Source organism: Sturnira hondurensis, unplaced genomic scaffold (assembly GCF_014824575.4).
Source record: "Sturnira hondurensis isolate 20B ecotype Veracruz unplaced genomic scaffold, ASM1482457v3 Scaffold0018097, whole genome shotgun sequence".
Taxonomy (NCBI): domain Eukaryota; kingdom Metazoa; phylum Chordata; class Mammalia; order Chiroptera; family Phyllostomidae; genus Sturnira; species Sturnira hondurensis.
The window spans coordinates 4,168,708-4,194,451 of NW_028090728.1; the positions used below are offsets into that span (position 1 = coordinate 4,168,708).

The following is a 25,744-nucleotide window of genomic DNA, read 5'->3' on the forward strand; positions in this document are numbered from 1 at the left end:
TTGCACAGAGCACATTTCAGATGTGCCATGGGGCTTGTCACTGCTCTCCTGGTGTGGGGAGAGATGGGGAAATACTCATCATTTATTTATGGGCACACTGTAGAAGATCAAAGAATGAATGATTAATTGTTTAGTGTGGCAGTTAAGTCCTCCCTACCGCAAAGAAGCGTTTACTGTTCTCAGGTCAACTCAAGAAAACCCGAGAGCAGCATCCAGCCCTGAGCTTGGGCGCCCCAAGCTCTCACACCCACGCAGGTGACTCATAGAAGAGCAGGAAATAAGTCTAGTGGCAGGACTCATGGTTCTCCCTCACTTCGGGTGGAATTGCGGATGGCAGAGCGACTCACCTGCACCAGGGGGACTGTTGCTTTGTGGACGTTTGTTTTGCTCCATTGCGTGGGAGTGTGCGCTCGTGATGCAGCAAAAGTAAGAGGATTTCTCCCTGTAGGTGCGAGACACGCAGTATGAACGTTATTGCCAGCACCGTCCCATCTCAGAAGTGCCCACACTCAATCCATCGCTAAAATAGCTGTACTATTTTCAGTACTTGGAGGAAGGGTAAAATTAAAGACTTTAGTTTATGTCCAAAGGATTTTTTAATCTTGGAGACGAAATGGTTTAAACTCCTAAAATATGTGGCTACAATGACAAACGGCAGGAAATGAAACCCGTGTTTTTCAGAGTGAGGGTAGGGCTGCATCTTCTCAGCTGAGTGACAATTCCTCATCAATGCACTGAGGTTGCTAATACCTTTTTTGATGTGTTTTTTTTCAAAATGAAATTCAAATCTTATATCTCATTTTCTCATGTTCACCCGAGAAAACTTGATGTTTCTTATCCCAACATAAAATCTCAGATACCTCATGTAAAATATTTTTGCCAATATATCTCCTAGGGCAAGGGAAACAAACAAATGGGACTACATCAAACTAAAAACCTGCACAGCAAAAGAAACCGTCAGCAAAATTAAAAGGTAACCTGCTGAATGGGAGAGTATATTTGCCAGTGATACATCCGATCAGGGGTTAATTTCATATATATGTGAAGTTATAGATATGAAATATGTATGTGTCAACACAAGGAAGACAAACAACACAATTAAGAAATGGATAAAGGACCTGAATAGACACTTCTCCAAGGAGGACGTACAGATGGCTGGCCTATAGACATTTAAAAAATGCTCATCATCATTAATCATCAGAGGAATGCAAACTAAGCCACAGTGAGATATCAACTCACATTTGCCAGAATGGTTACTACCAGCAATAAATCAACAAACAGCCCTGGCTGGTGTAGCTCAGTGGATTGAGCACAAGCTGTAAACCAAAAAGTTGCTGGTTTGATTCCTAGTCAGGGAACACACCTGTGTTGCGGGCCAGGTCCCCTGAGGGGGCCATGTAAGAGGCAACCACACATTGATGTTTCTTTTCCTCTCTTTCTCCCTCCTTTCCCCTTTCTCTAAAAATAAATAAATAAAACGTTTAAAAAGTAAATAAAATAAATCAACAAACAAGTACCGGCAAAGATGCAGAGAAAAGGTAACCCTACTGCACTGTTAGTGGGAATGCAGATTGACACAGCCACTGTGGAAAGCAGTATAGAGTTTTCTCAAAAAAAAATTAAAATGGAACTGCCATTGACCCAGCAATCCCACTTCTGGGAATATATCTTAAGAATCCCGAAACATCAATCAGAAAGGATATATGCACCTTTATGTTCACTGTAGCATTATTTACAATGGCCAAGTTCTGGAAACAGCCCAATTGCCCATCAGTAGATTAGTGGATTTAAAAGTTGTGGTACATTTACACAATAGAATACTACACAGCAATAAAAAAAACAGAAGGAACACTTACCCTTTGCAGCAGCATGGATGGGACTGGAGAACATTATGCTAAGTGAAATAAGCCAGTCAGAGAAAAATGCCATACAGTCTCACTCATATGTGGAATGTAATGAACAAAATAAAACCAGAGACATGGATACATGGGACAGACTGACAGATATCAGAAGGGAGGGGTGTGGGGGTGCCAAAGGAGATTCGCCAAAGAATATATATGCATATACACATAACCCATGAACACAGATAATGTGGTGAAGGCCAGGGCTGGGTAAAGGGGGGAAAGTGGAGAAAAATGGGGGACATCTGTAACAGTGTCAACAATAAAAAATAATAACTTTTATATATTCTTTCTGTCTTTTCAGCAATTTTACATCTCATCCTTTAAAAATCATTTTATACTGGTAAATTTGTTTTGTTATAATTCGATAACATAATTTATAATATATGTTTATGTATAGATTTGTACCTTGTTGTATCTGTGATAATCCATAAACTTTCCAAAAGCAAATAATATGTTTCTCATTTCCTATTTTTTTGTTCCTTTGAGACATTCCATATAGCTTCTTAACAAACCAATACAGAAATACAAACTTACTGAGCTCCTAAATCCAGAAATTCACTCACAATTTTTACTCATGTGCTAACAGGTACCATTAAAAGTTGGAATTCAGAAGGTGCATGTCTAGCTGTAGGACCTTCATATGTGCAATTTCTTCTCCCCTCTTGTGTTAGGCAGGTGCTCTACCAGCTGTGACAGCACACATGGAGAAAATGCAGGCACCTCTCCTGGTCATGGCCCATGCCTCTATAAATGCAACAGATCACAGTATTTGTGCAGGTGTAAGGCAATGACCACCAGTGATGCCTCTATCCTGAGGAAAGAATAGAGAGGAGTCCCAATGGTGATCTGAGGTCATCCACAGCCATGCACTCCAAGGAAACTTTGGAACTCACATGGGTCATTAGTACAGACACTGAGGTGTGCCATGGGCATGCATCACCTCCAATCCCATGAGGTCCAGACAGAAAATGAGGACCATGAGAATTTGTCCCCTGATATAGTAAGGACTTTTCCTTTGTAGAAGCAAATGGGACTCACCCCATTGTTGTTTCATAAACATAAATACTGCTGGGTCATTTGCCCCCTTTCCCTGCTACCAAGAATTATTATGTGTCCAAAAAACAATTGAGGCATAATTAATCCCATCCTACCTGGGACAGGATTGTGGGTTTTTTTTCTGCCTTGGATCTACTGAGAATAGAGTAGTATTTTGACTTTTTAAGGGATTTTATGTATGAAAAATAAATAACCCATTGTCCTAGATAGTGGAAAAATTTTATAGGTGCATTGATTAACATTATTATTACTAATTTAAGGAGTTAACGGGGTGAAGTATTTTATTTCAATTATTTAGTTTTATTTAGGGGTTTTAAAGGAAAATGTCAGTATATGTCAATTTATACTTTTCACATCGATTTACTTTCTTTTAAAAATGTTTAAATTGAGGCCCTGGCTGGTGTAGCTCAGTGGATTGAGCGCGGGCCTGCGAACCAGAGGATGGAGGTTCGATTCCCAGTCAGGGCACATGCCTGGGTTGCAGGCCGGTTCCCTGCAGGCCAACTCCCAGCAGGGGACACACGAAAGGCAACCATACATTGATGTTTCTCTCCCTCTCTCCTTCCTCTCTAAAGATAAATAAATAAATCTTTATAAAAAAATAAAAATGTTTAAATTGAATTCATTGGGATGACATTGGTTAATAATGTTATGTAGGTTTCAGGTGTACAATTCTGTAAATAATGCATCATCTGTATATCGTATTGTGTTCACCATCCCAAGTGAAGTCTCTTCTGTCACCATTTATTTCCCCATATCCACTTCCCTCTGGTAATCACCATACTGTTGTCTGTGTCTATGAGTTTATTTTGCTTAATCTCTTCAGTTTCAAAAACTAAGAGGACATTGAACAAGTATCATGAACCCCTGATTTGTCTGATTGTGTATATATGACTTGTCTTAATGTTGTTGCAGAGGCAAATATGATATCAAAAGGCTGATATTTAAATACTAATATAGTAAATAAATAAATAAAATTGAGTTTTTGCAATCAACCAAGCAACATCAGGGCAAAACTATGCTTAACTTTGAGTCAATTGAGTAAGGAATATGCCAAAATAATTATTTGGGTACTTTGGGGTAGATACAATCACAGAATCAGGGCATGAGAATATTGCATGCAGGTGGGTATGCAGAACCTGTAGATGTGAGAATGCGCATCCTGAACCACATGCACCTCACCCTGCCCTCTTCTTTGTGCGGTGGCTGAGCAGCTCTCCAGAAACATGCACAGTGGGGTCAGTGCTTAGAGAGCAGGTGGTTTTAATAAATCTCAGTGTCCCAATTCATCTGCCCTATGAGACGCTAAGAGTTGCAACTATCATTTGAAGTTAGCTTCTTTCCTTCTGCTGGCTGATAAAGCTGTTTTACTTGCCTGCTCTCTACCAGCTCCACATACCACCATCCTCCCAGTATCCTGTATTCAGGGCCTTCCCAACATGCTAGAATAACTAGCTGTTTAGTTAATTCAATCAACAAAATAGTTGCTCCATTGTGGGGTGGCAGTGAGTGAAACTATCTAATTAGATTTTAATAAATCATCCAGTTTCTGATAAACTTTAGACATAGAAACTAGACTCTAATGCTAGGGAGGGCTTTATAGTCATTCTTTATAATAATGTGGGCTAGAAAAAGTCTAATGTCTGATCACAGAGGAGCACATGGTCGTAGGGGAGTGAGGACGAGGAGGGGAGGCGGCAGTGCTGTAAAGTTCGGGTGAAAAGGGATACATGGAGCATGAGTCAATTTTTTAAAAAAAGGTTTTAGTCCAAAGAATGTTATAAATGATTCCCCATGTGTCTAGTGAGTACAAGAGAGGTGATGTGTGCTGTGTGTTTGAGGTAATGTGTGATTCGAGGTGTCACTGTGTTGTCGTAGGGAATCAAAGCTACAGGTGGCTCTGTGGGGCCAGGCCTGGACATGGCAGCTCATTCTGTCACTAGACTTCATCACCTCTGCAAACACAGCCTTCTGTTCAAATTTTCTCTGTACCTAAGAGTTGATTTTACTCATTTAGCACCTGACATTAAACTTTATGGGTTAGTGATGACTTATAAATAATCATGATACATTTCACAAAACACTTTCAGCTCAGCCATTTAATTCTGAAACCCTAGCAATACAATCATTTATTTATACAGCAAGTATGCAGTGAGTAATATGACTGACAAACCAGTGTTTGAGGTGCTTGAGCAATGCCCACAATGCTGCTATCAACAGGCAAAGACCCCTCCCCGCAGTTCTTACATTCTACCAAAAAAAGAAAAAACCAACCAAATGAAATTAACTAGTGAATAAGACAGAAACAGAACACATTACAAGTTGGCAAACAATATATTGGAAAATAGAGCCTCCATTGGGACTAGCAAATAGTACTGGGAGGGTAGGCCTGGGGTGGGGAATGGCTGTACAGTCCTCACTTAGAAGATGGGTTTAAGCAGGGTTGAAGGATTCAGGGAATGAGCAGAGGAGACATCTGAGGAAAGGGCACTGCAGGTAGAGGGCACAACTGGGAGAAAGGCCTGATAATGGGAAGTGGCCAGCAGGGACTCAGGGTTGGATGCAGTGGGATGAAAAGGGGAAGAGGGGGGAGACAGCATCAGAGAAAGAACTGCATTCACACCTGAGGGCTCACTGTAAGATTTTGGCTTTCTTTTTGAGTTGAATGAGAGGTCATTGGGATGACACTACTATCTTGGGCACTAAAAGGATGAGCCCAGCTGCTGCTTTGAGAAAAGATGCAAAAGAGACCAGGGTACAGCTAAGATTACACTGTTAGGAAACTCATGCAGTAACCCCAAGAGAGAGGAGGGGAGTTCAGGCCAAGGGTACAGCAGGCAGAGGTAGAGAGAGCTGCCAGGGCTCTGATGATGTTGTAAAGGGAGAGACATCAGCATTTGCTTATGGACCGAATGTGGGACAGTAAAATCAGCTAGATTTTTGACTTGACCAGTTGAAAGAATAGTTGTCATCCATTTAGATGGAGAAGGCTGTGTGTATGTGTGTGTGTGTTCATTAGAGAAGACTTGGGGGGGGCAGTTTAGGGCCAAATTTTAGGTATACTGACTTAAACATGCATTTTGATGACAAGTGAACAGTTGAATATAGAAGTCTGGTATTCAGGAAAAACAATGAAGAAGAAAGTAAAAGCATGGCCAAGAAATTAATATGGATTTAGGGGATTTTACTGGTAGTGAATCAGAGTTCCAGAGAAAACATTAGAGACCTTTTAGGATTGGGATAGGAAGGAGAATGGTCATATTAGGAGATGCACAAAGCTTTGTGCCTTTTCCAATCCAAAAGAAAAAGAAAGACTGAACTTAGTTTAATGACTCAAATATATTATGATAAAATGCACATTTAGATGCAAGGATTCAAGGGAGATGGTGGAAACCAGGATATTAGCTTTCAAGGTTGAGGTGGCATTTCTGGGATCCCTGTTCATCCCTTAGAGTGGGTAGGAGGCCTGTGCTGCTGGATTCCTCCCCACACATTAGGCTTCTTCACCCTGGTGAATGGAGCCCCCAGGAAAGCAGGATCTGTGCTGCCCAATTTCCATGAAGAAGGTGTTGTACTGCTCTGAGTATATGTTCTACATCATGATTCCTGTCACTCAGGACTGGCCTTGCCATGACATGGGCACTCAGCTGCTAACCCCTGATGATGGAGAGCTATGGGCTTAGACGCATATCATGTGTCTCTTTCCTAACCAGACCATGCATGGGCAGGCCTCAGGGCATGCATGATCTGTAAAATAGCCAGAGAGATGAAAGGGTATGGTTCTATCATCTACATTTGCAAATGAGAGATGGAGAGTAGAAATGTCTGCTTAAGATCAAATATAAGTGTATTAAACATGAATGTAGAAATCTTAGTTTAATCCAGTATTCATCAATAATTAAGAGAGATCCATCTGGAAATGGAGTTTGATGAGCTTGCTCCATTTCTAAAGCTATTAGTCTCCATAATGTTCCTCCAAGTGTAAAACACCTAGAAAACGATGTTTTAAAACCTAGGGAAAAAACTACTAATACTGTTATTGGAAAGTAAGCAAAAAGATTTTAGTTAAAAAAAAAATCTCCTGGAAGAGATAAACACTATAAAATTCCAGGTGGAGTTAGAGGAGAATTAAAGTTTTAGCAAAATTATTAGCATAATGTAAATAAATTTACATTAGTTAATTATTGTTTAGCATTTAAACATTTAGCATTTAAGTATTTTAGCACTTGGTTAGCAACTATTTATTAGATATAGATACACAAAAACTGAGTGGCAAAGTTAGCTTTCAATGACAATTTTGTTGGGAACATACAGAATATACTTTAAATTAAGTCAGATATTATTGTTTCTTCATCATCATCATCTTTATACTCAAATTAAGTAGCAAAGTTGAACTTTAACCCATCATATAAATCATGACCTTAAAAACATACCATAACATTGTGAGGTCAATATCATTATTCCAGGTATAGCTGATAGTGAGGGAGTTATATGTTTGAGCTCTGACAACAAATAAAGAGCTACATCAAACTAGTTGAATCTTAGTTCTAAGAAATACCTACCCTAAAACATGTATGCAAAGATAAAGGGAAAAAATTGCATTCCCAGAGGTGTATGATGTGGGTTTTAATGATGTTAGATTCAGAGGAATGGGTTTCATAGCCCTCAAAAATTAGTCCCAGAATGGAGAACTTAAAAGTAATTGAACAGTCATAGCAATTGTAAATCTATAAAGGAATGGTTCTCAATAAATTAATCTAGAATGAAATGGAAGGTAAGACAACACAAGTATCACAAAAAAGTAAGAAGCAAGAAACAGAGGAAGAGAGGGAGACAAATAGAAAGACACAAAGGCAAAGAAAAAGGAGAGAGGGAATGAGAGAGAAGAAAAATAAAGAGGAGAAACACAATCATGAGTCTGATGCTAGAATAATATTGGACAGTTCTCTATTTTAAAACTGCCATTTCTAATTGTTAATATGTGGAAGACTTAGAATGAAAGGATATTGAAAGGAATGAGAAATTATAATGAATGTGTAGATGTGTTTAATATAAGATCCATTCATTTGAAGACACTTAATAAGAAAGCATGTGGAGCCATCTGGATAAAGACTGTTGAGAATATTCCATTTCTAATATTACTATATTTCACAATGCTCCTTCACAAGTGCAAATATTTCATATTTTTCTTTGTCCCTATGGGAAAAGTTCCATAGCAACAATGACTAAAGTGCTGCCCTAAATGGGGACACTTGTATATCCTCCACTCCACTCCAGCAAACTGCTATGCTTGGAATGTATCTCAGGGCAGAATTTTAGGAATGGTTATCTGCAGCATTAGAAGCAGGGTCAGGATGACTGCTGGATGCACAAGTTCCTGACTCTACTTCTGTCATGTGTGGCAAGACAAGAGGAGTCATGTCACAGATAAAAAAGTAAGGTCGGAGAACCCCAGTGAACAGTTGACTGAATGTGTAGATGTAAGATCCATTTGTGATGTTATAAAAGGAGATTTCTCCTGCTTCATAGTCCAAGAAAATCCCAATGCAACGAGGCCATTCTAGGTGGATGAGAGGTACCGATGGGGAGGCAAGGACCATGTACTCATTACCTTTCAGCAGCCACATGGCCCAGACTCCATTCTCAGGAGATGGTGTGAGTTCCCCCTTTCTTGGCACTGTGTCTTGACAGACTCCTAGACCCCACTCTGCTTTTTCTCCCACCAGGACTTCCCAGTAATGCCTTCCTGATGAGAAGTTCTGCAAACCCAGGACACAGGGCCATGTGTCAAATCGCTCAGGGTTGTTGGGGACATCCCTCCACAGCTCTGCATCTTGCACACTGTGCAGGTCAGCGGTCAAAAGGAGGCTAGGGTGTGCTGTGGCAGGGTCCAGCTTCACATCAACTGCAGAAAGGATTTCATGGGACATGTAAAAGAATGGAAAACACTGGTAAATACTTAGGAAGCCATAACACTGAGGAGAATGATCACAACATCCCTCATTCCCTCTCTAACAGCTTCTAGAGAAAACACAGTAAGTATTTCCCCTTGCAGGTCAAAGAGAACATTATTCATTCTTTTGGGTGTATTTCACTGCTACTCCACACCCAGGGCTTACTCCTGCTGCACGAAGGCAGAACCACCGTTGCTGACTGAACAAGTGCGTGACCATTCACACCCAAAGCACCTATGGGCTCTGAGCAGTATCTTTTTGTATTTAAAACAAAACTTAAAAACCATATAGGGTGTATTTTTCTTTATTTTCAAAAGCTATGAGAAAATTTCATTTATATAAAATCCACCATTTTCAAAGCTGTGTTATTGTGATAGGCAGAATTCTGAAATAGAACCCATCACTTCATACCCTCGTGGTCCTTTCATGATTGTTATACTCTATGGCATGAGGAAGATTATCTGGGTGAGTCCAATACAGTTACATCATTTTTAAAAATTCTTTTTTTTAAATATCTTATTTATTTTAGAGAGATGGGGAAGGGAGGGAGAAAGAGAGGGAACGAAACACCAATGTATGGTTGCCTCTAGCACACTCCATACTGGGGATATGGCCTGCAGTCCAGGCATGTGCCCTGCAACCCAGGCATGTACTCTGACTGGGAATCAAACCGGCGATGCTTTGGTTTGCAGGCTTGCGCTCAATCCACTGAGCTACGCCAGCCAGGGAACAGTAACATCATTTTTTAAAAATTTTTATTTATTTATTTTTAGAGAGAGGAGAAGGGAGGGAAAAAGAAAAGGAGAGAAACATCAATATGTAGTTGTCTCTCACATGCCCCCTACTGGGGACCTAGCCCGCAACCCAGGCATGGGTTGGGAATCGAACCAGCAACCCTTTGGTTTGCAGGCTAGAGCTCAATCCACTGAGACACACCAGTCAGGGCCAATTTTTTTTAATCAGAAAGATTTCTCTGGTTACTGTGCTGATGGCAGAAGAGAAGTCAGATTTAAATTTGATTTGTCATCACTGGCTTTAAAGATGAAGGGGAAATCCCATGAGAAGAAAGGCAAGTGACCTAAGGAACTGGGGATCTGTCCTACAGCTGCCTGGAAGTGCTTTATGCTACCAAGTGATGTAAGCTTGGAAGTTATTCTTCCCCAGACCTTTCATAGAAGTCTAGTGTGGCCAACAACTTCATTTTTATCTTGGGAAACCCTAAGCAGAGAAGCCAGCTGACCCCAGCTGGAAGCCTTATCTGCAGAACTAATAAATCAGTGTGGTTTCAAGCAGGTAAGTCTGTGGCAATTTGTTAGGCAGCATTAGGATACAAATACTGATACCGGGAAGTTCCAGTGAGATTGATGTGAAATTTTACTTGTACACATTATTAATAAGTAAAGACATACATGGAATCCCCTCAATGAAGAAGGAATTATGTAAAATATTCCATGCTTTCCCTTTATAAAACTCAAAAGTAGTACATTTAATTAATAGTTTCATTTTTAATATTACGATGGCAAACATTACTACTGTGATTGCTATTATTTGTCTCTAAATCATGTCTCATGATGGTTTGCTAATATTCATACCTAAGTGAGTCATGCAGGTAGCTCACCATTTATGCTCACACATGAAATCACCTCAAGGTGGCCATTATCACCCCCACATTATAGACAACAAGACTATATGTTGATTTTCCCAACAAGACAACAAGACTCATGTGATTTTCCCAAACTCTAGGAACTGAAAATAGCAGGGCTTAAACATGGGTCTTCGTGGGGTCATTAAACTTGACATGTTATATCTCACACATCAGTCCTGCTCCAGCTGCCTTCTTTGTTCCATTTATAAAAAAAAGGAGTCTGTGCACTGGTTTTTAATGCGGTCTGTCTCCAACTCCTCTCTTAAACTCAACTGCTCACCATGATAGAACTATACCCTAATCCAGCCACTCCTGTCCATCTCGCCAGTGATTTCCAGAATAGTGTGAGATGGACATCTTATATGGCTTTTCTGTGGCACTCAACACTGCTGAGAAACACTTTGTCCCAGAGAACTTCCCTTCTCTTTGCCGAACAACAATCATCACCTTTCCCTCCCTCTCTACCCACCATCCCTTCTCCGTCACTTTTGCTGCTTTCTCCTCTTCTCCCCCATCACCTCTGGAAAAGCCAATGGTCCCAGGACTGGAACTTCTTCTCCCTTTCTCAGCTCGCTCCCATGTGTTCTGGCTGGCTGGCTCAGTGCTTTAATTGAATTTCAATCATTTGCTTACTGATTCCAAATACACAGCTCTAGCCTAGACCTTTGCCCTGAAACTCCATCTTAGTAAATTCAACTGACAACCTGACATCCATTTGGATAGTCAACATTCTTTACACCTATATGTCCAAAACCAGCTTCCCTCCTGTCTTACCTGTAGCAATACTGTCAATGGAAATAGCAACTTCATTATGTCAATTCTGGAGAATTAAAGTTGGAAACTACTCGTAAGTCTTCCCTTTGTCTGACATCTCAAGTGTAATTGAGCAGCACATCTTCCCATCTTCCCAGCTCTGTCTTCAAAATATGCCAAGATCCTGTCTTTTTCTCAGCACCCCCAGGACAAATCCACAATCAACTGTGACTGAAGTATTACAAAGGTCCTAACTGCTTTTCCCATCTCAAGCCTTGCCCCTTCCTAACTGATTCTGAGTAAAGCGCACAGAGTGAGCTCCACAAAATGAACCAAATCCTGCTATTCCTCCACTTTCAACTGTTCACTGATTGCCTAGTTTACTCAGAGGCAAAGCATCCTGCTCAGTGGCCTACTTATAGGGTCCTCTAGTCCGGATCCTGCCACCACAGCATGGGCCTCCTCACAGGTCCTGGAAGACAACTCCCATTCCTCCTTCTCTGGAAGGCCCTCCTCAAGATCAGGGGTTTGCTGCACTGTCCCGGCTAGGTGAGGTCTTCCTCAATTGCCAAAATCAAAAGTTGATGCCCTGCTTCCAGAACTTCTGGTCACCCTTACCTTTCTCTTTGTTTTCAATATTCTGCATCATCTTCTAACAATACAAAGGTATATTGAATGATTTAAGTAAATTTTGGCAACATGAAGCTTATGTTTGTAGCATTTTTGTTGTTTTCAATGATATATTCCAATGCTTAAAATAGTAGCTGGCAAAATACTTTTAAATACTGCGTATTTGTTGAATTTATTATTTAATTATTTAATTCTGTAAATGACATTTGGAATATGAGGACATAGATTCTGAGAGTGTAATAATTAAAAGAATTTACACAGTTGTTATATATGAATTTGCCTATCAGAACATAGGTTAAATCATTGAACAAGACTACTAATGATGGGTTTTCTCACAATGAGACAAAACTGCTATTTCCCATTGAGTAGTGAAACCCCTATACAGTCATAGTGTATTTTCTTTTTTGGGGGGGGGGGAGAGTTGTACCATTTATTTTTATTTTTTTTAAATATATTTTATTGATTATACCATTACAGTCGTTCTATTCCCCCCTTCATTCCCCTCCACCCACACACTCCCTCCCCCACTATTCTCCCCCTCTTAGTTTATAACCATGTGTCTCAATTTCTTTAGATTCTATATTTCCCCCACTATTCTCGCCCTCCCCCCTATCTATTTTCTACCTACCATCTATGCTATTTTCTGTGCCTTCTCCCCCCTTCCCCTCCTCCCACCCCCCTGTTTCTAACCCTCCATGTGTTCTTCATTTCTATGGTTCCACTCCTGATCTAGCTGTCCTCTTGGTTTGCTTTTGTTTTAGGTGTGGTTGTTAACAACTGTGAGCTTGCTGTCCTTTCACTGTTCATATTTTTCATCTTCTTTTTCTTAGATAAGTCCCTTTAGCATTTCATATAATAAGGGCTTGGTGATGATGAACTCCTTGAACTTGACCTTATCTGAGAAGCACTTTATCTGTCCTTCCATTCTAAATGAAAGCTTTGCTGGATAAAGCAATCTTGGCTGTAGGTCTTTGGATTTCATGACTTGGAATACTTCTTTCCAGCCCCTTCTTGCCTGTAAGGTCTCTTTTGAGAAATCCGCTGACAGTCTGATGGGTACTCCTTTGTAGGTGACTGTCCCCTTATCCCTTGCTGCTTCTAGGATTCTCTCCTTCATTTTAGTCTTGGCTAATGTAATTATGATGTGCCTTGGTGTGTTCCTTCTTGGGTCCAACTTCTTTGGGACTCTCTGAGCTTCCTGGATTTCCTGGAAGTCTATTTCCTTTTCGAGACTGGGGAAGTTCTCCTTTATTATTTGTTCAAATATGTTTTCCACTCGTGGCTGTTTCTTTTCCCCTTCTGGTACCCCTATAATCCGGATGTTGGAATGTTTAAAGATGTCCTGGAGGTTCCTAAGCCTCTCCTCATTTTTGGAATTCTCATTTCTTCATTCCTTTCTGGTTGGATGTTACATTCTTCCTTCTGGTCCATTCCATTGATTTGAGTCCCAGTTTCCTTTCCATCGCTATTGGTTTCCTGGACATCTCCCTTCATTTCAATTAGTTTAGCCTTCATATGTTTCTCTAATTTGTGACTATAATCTACCAGTTCTGTGAACATCCTGATAAATAGTGTCTTGAATTGTGCTTCTGAGAGGCTGGCAATTTCCCGGTCGCTTAGGGTTATTGGCTCTGGGACTTTGAGTTCCTCTTGCGCCATCTTTTGGGCTGTTCATGCCTGTTTCATAGCAGGATCGGAGCCCTAGGTTTTCACCGGAGCAGGGCAACTAAGTCACTGGGTTGTGACGCTGTATGTGGGGGCGGGGTCAAAGAGGGACAATGGCTTCCCTCTGCCGCCTGCTGCCGCGGCCCCCACTGGCACCGCAGCCACCACCATCACCAGGCCCACGCGTTTCATTCCACTGCATTCGAGTGTGCCACCGCTGTCGGCCCTCCACCACTGGATTCGTCCCCTGGGGCCTGCGTGGTCCGTCTCACTGCGCTTGCCTGCGCGCCTAGTGCCTAGGTTGGGGGATCTGTCCTGCCCGACCCAGCTCCGTTGCTGGTTCTGCCTCTCTTACCGTCCCCGTTGAACGGTTCGTAGCTGTCGGACTTCCGTATAATTCCGTGTTCTGGTCTCTGGGTGTGTTCTAGTTCTCCAAAACTTTTGTTGTAGTCAAACTTGGTTGTGGGAGAAGGCACAGTGTTTCCACCTATGCCTCCATCTTGGCGGAAGTCCTGTATTTTCATTACTTGGCATAAGTTGGATTAAAAAAGAAATTTAAAAATTGAATCTGTGCTGTTTTAAAGAATAACATAATCAGTCCTGGCAAGTATGGCTCAGTTGGTTGGAGCATCGTTCATAAGTGAAAGGTCGCAGGTTCACGGTCAGAACACAGGCCTGGGTTGTGGGTCCAGTCCCTGGTTGGGGGCATGTGAGAGGCAATAGATTGATGTTTCTTTACCTCCCTTCCCCTCTTTCCAAAATTAGTAAGCATGTCCTCAGGTGAGAATAAAAAAATAATCAGACAAAAGCAATTAATTTATGACACCATAATTATTCCTACATAATAACAATTGACTGAATTTTTTTGGCTTTATGAACTCTCTAATTTAAGCAACTCATCAAATTGACAGTTAGTAAAACAAACCAAAGTTAATATTTGATACTCTGCAATGCTTTTATACTGATGCTCTTTATTCTGCTTTCAAATGTGTTTTATTTAGTCCTTCAAATAATATTGTTTTATCATTTTAATAAATAAAAGTGCATATTTATTGGAGCTATTGTTACTCCTGTCACAGCTCCTGAGCCTGCTCTTCTAACTAAATGTTGCATCTATGGCATCAGGGCTGTTCATACCATCCCCATCCCCTTTCCTCTTGGCATGGTGCTCTCTCCCATCCCCTTACAGACTAGCATTGCCATGGGGCTCCCTCCACCAATAACATTGTCAGGGAAGCCATGAGCACCATGCCTGCATGCATGCCTTCAGAAGCAGGGCCTCATTCACCATAACTTTGCCCTCCCAAATGGCTACCAGCAACTGTAAGGACATGGTCTGTATGCATGGGCCCCAGAATGAGAGGCGTGAAACCAAACCCTCTACTATGCAGTAATAAACCAATAAAATGACCTCAGAAAAAACTTGGCTGACTTTAGTCACTACACTTCAGATTCTGCTTTCACCTGCTTGGTGTATAAGCAGCCAGGCACAAGACACCACACCCCAAGCCCTAAGATGAAACCTACCTTGGAACTTTCTCAACATTTCTCTCATCCCAGGGATGCGACACATTGTCTTCAGCTCCAGGGGGATAGTCTCCAGCTCCAGCTGTGTAACACTCTTACTTCTGGGAAAAGCACACGACCCACAGTTCTCAACATCCTCCAACCTCCTCAGCCTCTTCAACCCATCCTCTGCTCCAGAAAGTACACATACCTGCTCAAGACTCCTCTCACACCCTGGAAGTAGAAGAAAAATACAAGCATGTGTGAGTTTGATGTCAAAATTGCTTTTGACAGACTGGGGACTAACTAACCATGAACATCTGTTTAGAAATTATTAAAAATCACTAAACTATGAAGATAAAGTATGACACAAATTTCTTAAAAAAACATAAAATATGTTGCTGTTGAATTTTCTCATGAATTTAAAATAATAGAATCAGTTTGCTTCTATGGAAATAGAATCAGACTACAGAAAGTTTAGGTTAATTCTCATGAAATCTACCAATTTTAATTATTTTGCAAATTGATAATTCTGATATTTGGATATTTAATAAAGTGTTACATTCTGTAACAAATGTATGCAGAATTGGGGTAAAAACAGACCTTAAATATCTGCAGAATATATTTGAGACACAGTGAAAGGTATAGGCATAAAATGTTACTTTCAATGTCTCTGTTTAAAAAAAACACACAAATGCCTCATTCTTTGAACCAACACACCTATCTATGGATTCGCATGTGAGCAGTTTCCTATGTGGATAAAAACAGAAGTCATTAATATCTAGCATTATTTTATCTCAAAGTAGATTATTAAATAAATCAACTGTATTACATTTCTCCTCTCCCTATAAAAAAGTTTACCTATCAGATTAATTTTTATAAAGTACAGAAATGATAAATTTTACTTTTTATGGCAGGCCTTGTTCTTGGTCAGGGGATGTAAAATGTAGCTTATTGGAAATGGGGGTGAAAAAGAGAGATGAGGATGAAAATAAAAATAAATTATTTGAGTGTATCTTCTCTAAAATTTGTATCATCAATCAATTTTAACATTTACTTGGTGCTGATGAATGCTCATTTTAAATAAGTTGTCTCTTGAGATATAAGAAAATGAATATTGTTAAAAATGCTCAAGTTCTTGTGTTTACCTCCTGTATAAAATTTTTTTAAAATTCCTTTCTGACCTTTAGTTTGCTCAGAAGGAAATAGGTATAGCAATAATAACAATAACAGCAATAATTTTTTACTTATCTGTAGGTATTTTGAAGACAAAATGGGTAAAATTTAATATAAATGCTTTGTAAATTCTTCATTTAATTACTTCCATTGTGCTTAGTCATCATTCTTGTGGATGAGGATATGAACCCCTTAGTTCAGAAACCTCTGCATAAGTCATTGGGGATGAGACAGAATAAAGTGTGCCCAGGAAATTTATATTACAGTGGTTCAATCACAATGACATGCATCCATCAGTGAGGGCTTTCCCGATTCTCTGGGATTAATGTTTTCATGGAGGATTAAAAAGAGTGTTTTCTCCCCCCTGTAATGGTCTATTCTATAATCCCACACAGAATGTGTGCAAACTGCATGGCACCCGTGTACTTCCTGCTGTGCTGGAAACAGGCTTGCAATTTGGCTTTTGCCTTAAATTTTAAGGTGAAAATTCCAACCTGGACAATTTAAAATTTATTTACATGCTTGTCTCTTGCCTGAGGCAGGTTACCAAAGACTTTCTGAATTAGTCATTGCTAAATACAGCAATATAGTCATTGACAAAATGTAAGGTTTTAAGACATGCGCTTTTTTTTTTTGTCCCAGCCCTGGCTGGTGTAGGTCAGTGGATTGAGTGCCAGCCAGTGAATAAAAGGGTCGCTGGTTTGATTTCCAATCTGGGCAAGTGCCTGGTGTGCAAGCCAGGTCTGGAGTGGCTGGGTATGGGAAAGGCAAGCACATATTGATGTTTCTCTCCCTTTCTCTCTTTTTCCCTTCTCTTCTTTCTAAAAATAAGATAAAATCTTTTTAAAGAGTGTTTTTCAGCCAACATAGTGTAGTTTGTCATTTTTCTGTTTAATGCTACGCAAATCATTTAGTTCATTTTAATTTTCAAAAATATTTAGGTTTTTCTCTTCAATGTGAACTATTATATGATTCTGTAGGATACCCTGAAACTGATGCGGTCCCACTGAGGTCAAAGGTGTCCTTTCCACGTAGTTGCGAGTGCAGCAGCTGCGGAGGCCTCACCTCCATCAGGTCCAGGGCCGGGCGCCGACAGCGGTCTTTCAGTTCCTGCGCCAGCTCCGACAGCACCTGGTGGTGCTGTACCAGCTGTCTCTGGCAGTTGCGGAGTCTCTGCAGGGTGGCGCGCTCCTCCTGCTCCAGCTGCCGCAGCTGCAACTGCTCCTCCTGGCCCAGGAAACCTCGGTACTTCTCAAACTCAAGCCTGAAGCGCTGTCTCTGAGTTTCCACGTTCTCCTGGAAGGCGAAGCACAGCCGCTGCTGCCTCCCTGGGTGGTGAGGCCTGAAAAGGCTGGGTCCTATGTGAGTTCAGCTCCCCCAGTCTAGGGACTCACTAGCACATTTTTTTCTTTCTTTTTTTCCTTCTTTAAATTGTTGTTCAATTATAGTTGTCCCATTATCCCCCCATTACTCTCCTCAGCCCTACCCATCCCCACCTCCTATATTCAATATGATCTCCCCTATATGTGAAGCATAATCAGCAAAATAAACAAGCCAGCAAAATAGAACCTGAGACATGGCAATAAAGAACAAACTGACAGTGACCAGAGGGGAGGTGGGAGGTGGGTAATGGGGGAAAGAAAGGGAAGGGTCATCAAGGAAGATGTATAAAGGACCCATGGACAAAGACAACGGAGAGGGGTAAGATTAAATCACTGGCTCATTTTAAAAACATGCAGGAACCAGGGGCTGCTACATGACAAATAGCCCTACAGAGATTTCAAGCTGAGAGTTTGAGAAAGACATGGATTTGGACTTGGGGACAATGCACTTTTACATTCAAGTTTCAGCACCATATAGGAAATATGGGAAAAGAGGAGTAAGGGTATTAAAATTAAATGGCCACTAAATTCTCCAGTGCAGTCACTAACACAGAAATTGAAATTTACTATCGGACAGGTCACCAGAAAGAGCACTGCCAGGAACAGTGGGGTCATAAAGAGAGATCAGGGACCTCAGTTTGTACATATGAATGAGGAAAGGCTCAGAACTTAGAGAATGTGAATGTCCCTTCCCATTCCTGCATCTGGGAACCCCAGGGCCAGGGTCCTCTGCAGAGCCCCGAGGCTAAGTAGTCCAGTGACTGCAGATTTAACCTCAGGGAATTAATTTGATCTCAATTCAAATCTCACCTCTATGGTTTTTTAAAAGACTCAAGGAACACACTATGGTACTGCATTATTATATCTAAACTGAGTGTAATAGGCAAGCAATTCTACCACAGTCTCTCCACAATTTTAATTCCCTGGCTCACTTTTAAATGTGACATCTTGGTTTGATTAAAGAGCATAAGCGATCACCTTTAAACATTAATAATAATTTTGCTCAAATCCCATAGGACTCAACTCCTCCCTCTAATTTCCCATCTCTATATCTATCTACCACTTTCTAAATGACTAGATTTATATAAACCTCCCCTCTTTAAATGAGCAAAGTCTCAATTCCATAATCTGATCTAGAAGTACAACTCAGGTAATTTCTCCAGATGCGGGAGGCTATGTAGAGGGGGGTGATAACAGTCACAAATGGGGCATGAGGGATGGTGTGGTGAGAAGGGGTTTGGCTGCAATGCATTTTTCTCTCACATTATCATTTTCAGCACTACAATTATATCTACAGATATAGGCAGGAAAAGGGTTTTGTAGAATTTAGAGTTCATCTTATTATACCTATGCTTGTTCATTTAGCTCACATGGATACATTCTCAACAATAAAGATCATGCAGATTTACTTGACTTAGAACAGGAAACTAGTATCACCTCTACTTTAGAATAACCACTGTAGATTTTCAAAAATGCAGGACTAAGATCTTGATATGGAGTTTCTATTGAGTAAATCGATTGTTGGGTCACGATTATTAGCCTAACAAGAACAAAAATTATCAATAAATGTTTGGCTTTCAATATAAAAATATAGCCATGGGAAACATAAAATATCACAGAAGAAAAAAGAGCCCAACGTGGTTCTTACAGAAATATCTGTCTGAGGACATAGTATAACACCCCATTATCAAGAAAAGGAGAGAACTAGAAGGAAAAAAAAAACAAGAAAATGATCAGAGAACAGTTATTTGCAGAAGGACAAAGAATAGAAGAATTCTCAAATTCCAGTCAAGACCAAAATGTAAGTGGACACAATGCTCACTCCTCCCATGAACGTACACAAATTACAACTAAATTATAGAATAATTAACCTGGAGAACCATCTGAAGACTGGCTGAATAGCAAGCAGTCTTATAACAGAAGAAGCCACGTCAAGACTGGCAGAAAGAATGAAGATACAAAAAGGGCTAGTCCCATACCCATGTGCAGTGGCTGAGAATCAGGAGGGATACTTCAGCTGCAGAGGTCCATCCTGAGGAGCAAGTTGTCTCAATCTCACACCAAGCTTCCCAACCCATAGCACAGGTGCCAAAAAAGAGGGGTCTCAGAACAACTGGCTGTGAAAATCAGTGAGTCCTTTTCTTAACCTAAAAATAACTTATTTTTAGGAAGAATCTCTGAAACATTCCAAAGGATCTCCACTCCCCCTCTCTCTTTATTAAAAAAAAAGAGGAAAATAAGCTAATTAGGTCTATTTGAGTTGCTAACATTACATGAGAGACATTATCAAATAAATAATAACTATGTTATACTTGTATGCCTATATTATTATTATTAAAATAAATGTCCTAGAAATTTAAAAAATTACAACTAAACTATAGAACAACCATCATTCAGAACCACCAGAAACTGAGCTGGATGGAAGTCTTACAACCACTGAATTAAAGAAGAAACCACAGTGAGACTGGTAGGAGGAGCAGAGATGTGGAACAGGCTGGTCTTACAACCATGTGTGCTAGGTAAAAATTGGGAGGGATATCTCAAGAGTGAGGTGTCCCAGCTCCACACCATGTCCCCCAGCCCCAGATTCCAGGTCCAAGAAGATAAGTCCCCATAACTTCTGGCTGTAAAAACCAGTTTGGAGTTGGGATTGAGGTTGTGGAAGACAGAAACTGCTGTGATTCTAGGCAGTTCCTCTTAAAGGGTCCACAGACAGATTTACTTGGACTTATTCCCTCTGAGCCTCAGCACTGGGGTAGCAGACCAAAAAGCATCAGAGACATATGGGGAGAAATACAATTGTCCAGCATCATGGTGAGAGCTGGGGGGCAGCTTTTTCCCAGATGGAAGTGCTGGTAGAGGCCACTGTTCCTTTTCTAAGCCTTCCTCCAACAGCCAGCAGGAAGATGCCATATCTGAGACTCCATCAACCTGGCTCACACTATAAGCCCCACCCTGGTAACTCCCTGAGGTCCTATCCCATTCAACTTTCAGGCCCACCCAAGCTAGCTCCACACAAATGGCTTATCTTGTCCAATGCTTCAAATTTTTCTTTTCTTTTTTAAAAAATATATTTTATTGATTATACCATTACAGTTGTTCTATTCCCCCCTTCATTCCCCTGCACCCGCACACTCCCTCCCCCACAATTCCCCCCCCCCTTAGTTTATAACCACGTGTCTCAAGTTCTTTAGATTCTATATTTCCCCCACTATTCTCGCCCTCCCCCCTATCTTCTACCTACCATCTATACTATTTTCTGTGCCTTCTCCCCCCTTCTCCTCCTCCCACCCCCCTGTTTCTAACCCTCCATGTGTTCTTCATTTCTATGGTTCCACTCCTGATCTAGCTGTCCTCTTGGTTTGCTTTTGTTTTAGGTGTGGTTGTTAATAACTGTGAGCTTGCTGTCCTTTGACTGTTCATATTTTTCATCTTCTTTTTCTTAGATAAGCCCCTTTAGCATTTCATATAATAAGGGCTTGGTGACGATGAACTCCTTGAACTTGACCTTATCTGAGAAGCATTTATCTGTCCTTCCATTCTAAATGAAAGCTTTGCTGGATAGACCAATCTTGGATATAGGTCTTTGGATTTCATGACTTGGAATACTTCTTTCCAGCCCCTTCTTGCCTGTAAGGTCTCTTTTGAGAAATCTGCTGACAGTCTGATGGGTACTCCTTTGTAGGTGACTGTCCCCTTATCTCTTGCTGCTTCTAGGATTCTCTCCTTCATTTTACTCTTGGCTAATGTAATTATGATGTGCCTTGGTGTGTTCCTTCTTGGGTCCAACTTCTTTGGGACTCTCTGAGCTTCCTGGATTTCCTGGAAGTCTATTTCCTTTTCGAGACTGGGGAAGTTCTCCTTTATTATTTGTTCAAATATGTTTTCCACTCGTGGCTGTTTCTTTCCCCCTTCTGGTACCCCTATAATCCGGATGTTGGAATGTTTAAAGATGTCCTGGAGGTTCCTAAGCCTCTCCTCATTTTTGGAATTCTCATTTCTTCATTCCTTTCTGGTTGGATGTTACATTCTTCCTTCTGGTCCATTCCATTGATTTGAGTCCCAGTTTCCTTTCCATCACTATTGGTTTCCTGTGCATCTCCCTTCATTTCAATTAGTTTAGCCTTCATATGTTCCTCTAATTTGTGACTATAATCAACCAGTTCTGTGAGCATCCTGATAAACAGTGTCTTGAATTGTGCTTCTGAGAGGCTGGCAATTTCTCGGTCGCTTAGAGTTATTGGCTCTGGGACTTTGAGTTCTTCTTGCGCCATCTTTTGGGCTGTTCGTGCCTGTTCCGTAGCAGGATCGGAGCCCCAAAGTGTTCACTAGAGCAGGGCAACTAAGTCGCTGGGTTGTGACGTTGTGTGTGGGGGCGGGCTTAAAGAGGGACAATGGCTTCCCTCTGCCGCCTGCCGCCGTGGCCCCCCCCACCGGCACCGCAGCCACCACCGTCACCAGGCCCACGCGTTTCGTTCCACTGCACGCGAGTGTGCCACCGCCATCAGCCCTCCATCACTGGGTTCGCCCCCCGGGGCCTGCGTGGTCTGTCTCACTGTGCGAGAAAGTGGGACTGCGGTCAGTCTGCCCCACACCCCGACTGGTTCCGGGCTACCTGCGCGCCTAGGTCGGGGGATCTGTCCTGCCCGACCCAGCTCCGCTACTGGCTCCGCCTCTCTTACGGTCCCCGTGGAACAGTTCGTAGTTGTCGGACTTCCGTATAATTCCGTTTCTGGTCTTTGGGTGTGTCCTAGTTCTCCAAACCTTTGTTGTATTCAAACTTGGTTGTGGGAGAAGGCACAGTGTTTCCACCTATGCCTCCATCTTGGCGGAAGTCCCAGATTTTTCTAAATTCTCTCAAACAAGCAGCATCTGGTTTCAGAGGCCCTTTACCTCTTGTCAAGTTGCCCCAGGCCTGGCACTAGTAGCAGCCAGCCTTGATTCACAGCTTTGCCTTTAATGGGGCACATTTAAGCCCAGTACAAGTAGCAGTCATCTGCAGATTTCTTTGTACCTTATGCTATGTGGCCCTGAACAGAATACACGCAGTGACTGACCTGGGACATACCAGCAGCAATCAAGTCTCAATTACAACAAGAAAGTGTACACACAGTGCATGTACCTTGAGTACCCAGCTTGGGTAATAGGAAAGGTTGTTCCACTGGACCATACAGGACATCTACTATATTAAGCAACTCTACCAAGACAAGGAGTCATAGAAGCTCTACCTAATACATAAAAACAAACACAGGGGAGCTTCCAAAATGAGGAGTCAAAGAAACATAGCCCAGATGAAAGAAATAAAGTCCAGAAAAATAATAAAACAAAACAGAGACAAGCAATCTACTAGATGCTGAGTTCAAAACAGTGATTATAAAAAAGCTCAAGGTACTTAGTGAAAATCTGACAGCACAAAAAAGATCTAGTCAGAAATGAAGGATACACTAATGGAAATAAAGAACAATTTATAGGTCATCAAGAGTAGAGTGGATGAAGCCAAGAATCAAATCAGCAATTTGGAACATAAGGAAGCAAAAAACAACCAATCACAGCAGGAAGAAGGAAAAAAAAACAGTCCAAAAATTGAGGATAGTGTAAGAAAACTTTGGGACAACTTTAAGCAAAACAACATTTGCATCATGGGAGTGCTGGAGAGAGAAGAGAAAGAGCAAGATATTGGAAACTTACTTGAAGAAATAATGACAGAAAACTTTCCTAACTTGGTGAAGGAAATAGACATACAAATCTAGGAAGCAGAGAGAATTCCAAACAAGATGAACCCAAAAAGGCCCACACCAAAACACATCACAATTAAAATGCCAAAGGTTAGAGACAAAGAGAGAATCTTAAAGGCAGTAAGAGAAAAGTAGTTAGTTACCTACAAGAGAGCTCCCATAAGACTGTCAGCTGATGTCGCAAAAGAAATTCTGCAGGCTAAAAGGGATTTGCAAGATATATTCAAAGTGATGAAAAGAAAAGACCAAAGTACTCTATCCAGCAAAGCTCTCATTTAGAATTCATGGACAGATAAAGAGCTTGCCAGACCAGAAAAATCTAAAAAAGTTTACCACCACCAAACCAGTATAGTATTACATGAAATGTTAAAGGGTCTTCTTTAAAAAGAAGAAGAAGAAGAAAACATAAACAACGTAATGGCAATAAAGACATATCTATCAACAATTGAATCTAAAAAACAAAATAAACAAACAAGCAGAAGAGAAACAGAACCATAGACACAGAGAACATTTTGATAGTTGCCAGAAGGGAGGGATTTGAGTGAAAAAAGTAAAGGAATTAAGTACAAATTGGTAGTTACAAAATTGTCATGGGGGAGTAAACTAGAGCATAGGAAATAGAGTAGCCAAAGAACATACATGTATGACACATGGACATGGACAACAATGTGGGGATTAGCTGAGGGAGAGGAGGGGTAGCAGTGCAGAGGGACAAAGGAGGAAAATTGGTACAATTGTAATAGCATATACAATAAAATATAATGAAAAAAAGAATACATTAGAGGACCCTGGCCAGATAACTCAGTTGGCTGGAGCATCATACAATACACCAAAAGGATGCAAGTTAAATTCCCTGTCTGGGCACATGCATAGGTTGTAAGTTTGATCACCCATTGAGGTAAGGCAGGAGGCAACCAATCAATGTTCCTCTCTTATATAAATGCCTCTATCTATCTATCTATCTATCTATCTATCTATCTATCTCTATCTCTCTCCCTTCCTGTCTCTCTAGAAGTAATAAAAATGTATCCTTGGTAATGATTTTAAAAATTAAAAAGAATACATTAGAGGTAATCAACAGCAGATTAGATGAAGCAGAGTATTGAATCAGTGTCTTAGAAGATAAGGTAGCAGAAAACAATCATTCAGAGAATCAAAAAAGAAATAGTAACTTTTAAAAAAATAAGGATAGTTTAAGGGACCTCTGGGACATTAAACATAACCTCTGCAACAAAGGAGAAGAGAGAGGGCAAGAGATTGAGAACCTCCCTAACCTGGCATAGGAAATATACATTCAAATCAAGAAAGCACAAAGAGTCCCAAACAAGATAAACTCAAAAAGGCTCACACTAAGACACATCATGATTAAAATGCCAAATGTTAAAGACAAAGAAAGAATCTTAAAAGCAACAAGAGAAAAGCAGTTAGTTATATACAAGGGAGCTCCTATAAGAATGTCAGCAGATTTCTCAAGAGGCACTTTGCAGGCCAGTAGAGTTGGTACAAAATATTCAACATGATGTAAAGCAAGGATTTACAACCATTACTAATCCACCTAGAAAGACTATCATTTAAAATTGAACACAAAATCACAAGCTTCTTGTAGAAAAAAAAGCTAAAGGAGTTTATCAAGACCAAATCAATATTACAAGAAATGTTAAAGGGACTCCATGAAAAACAAGGAGAAAAAAGGAACATAACTATGAATAATAACATGTCAATAACATATGTGACAATAATAATTTTATCTTTAAATATGTTACTGATTATGCTAGTATAATTCTCACATTTTTTGTCCCTTTTATTCCCCTACACCTTGTATCCTCCTCCTTTCATCATTCCCCAACCTTAGTTCATGTCCATGGGTCACATATATAACTTCTTTGGCTTCTCCATTTCCCATACTATTCTTAACCTCCACCTGTCTATTTTGTACCTACCATTTATACTTCAAGATAGCTGTATCTTTTCCCCCATTCTCCCCCCTCATCCTCCCTGCTGATAGCCCTCCATGTGATCTCCATTTCAGTGAATCTGTTCCTGTTCCACTAGTTTTCTTAGTTTGTTTTTGTTTTTAGGTTGAGTTGTTAATAGCTGTGAGTTTGTTGTCATTTTACTGTTCATATTTTTATCATCTTCTTTTTCTTAGATATTAGAAGATATTTCTTCTTTTTCTTAGTCCCTTTAATATTTCCTATAATAAGAGCTTGGTGATGATTAACTCCTTTAATTTTACCTTATTTGGGAAGCACTTTATCTTTCTTTCCATTCTAAATGATAGCTTTGCTGGATAGAGTAATCTTGGATGTAGGTCCTTGCCTTTCATGTCTTCAAATAC

General features: G+C 40.6%; 1 protein-coding gene across 1 annotated transcript in view; it reads right to left on the minus strand.

Annotated features, from left to right (window-relative positions):
- Window positions 1–7,031: 7,031 nt before the first annotated feature.
- The window catches only part of TRIM58 (tripartite motif containing 58), a 45,383-nt gene continuing 26,670 nt past the window's right edge, over window positions 7,032–25,744 (minus strand). Inside the window, exons 3-6 of the mRNA XM_037068853.1 lie at window positions 17,355–17,585; window positions 15,325–15,347; window positions 15,135–15,235; window positions 7,032–8,865 (exon numbers count right to left, since the gene is read on the minus strand). Of these exons, the coding sequence (XP_036924748.1) occupies window positions 8,276–8,865; window positions 15,135–15,235; window positions 15,325–15,347; window positions 17,355–17,585 (945 nt within the window). The 3' untranslated portion in view covers window positions 7,032–8,275. The remainder of the gene's footprint in view (window positions 8,866–15,134; window positions 15,236–15,324; window positions 15,348–17,354; window positions 17,586–25,744) is intronic.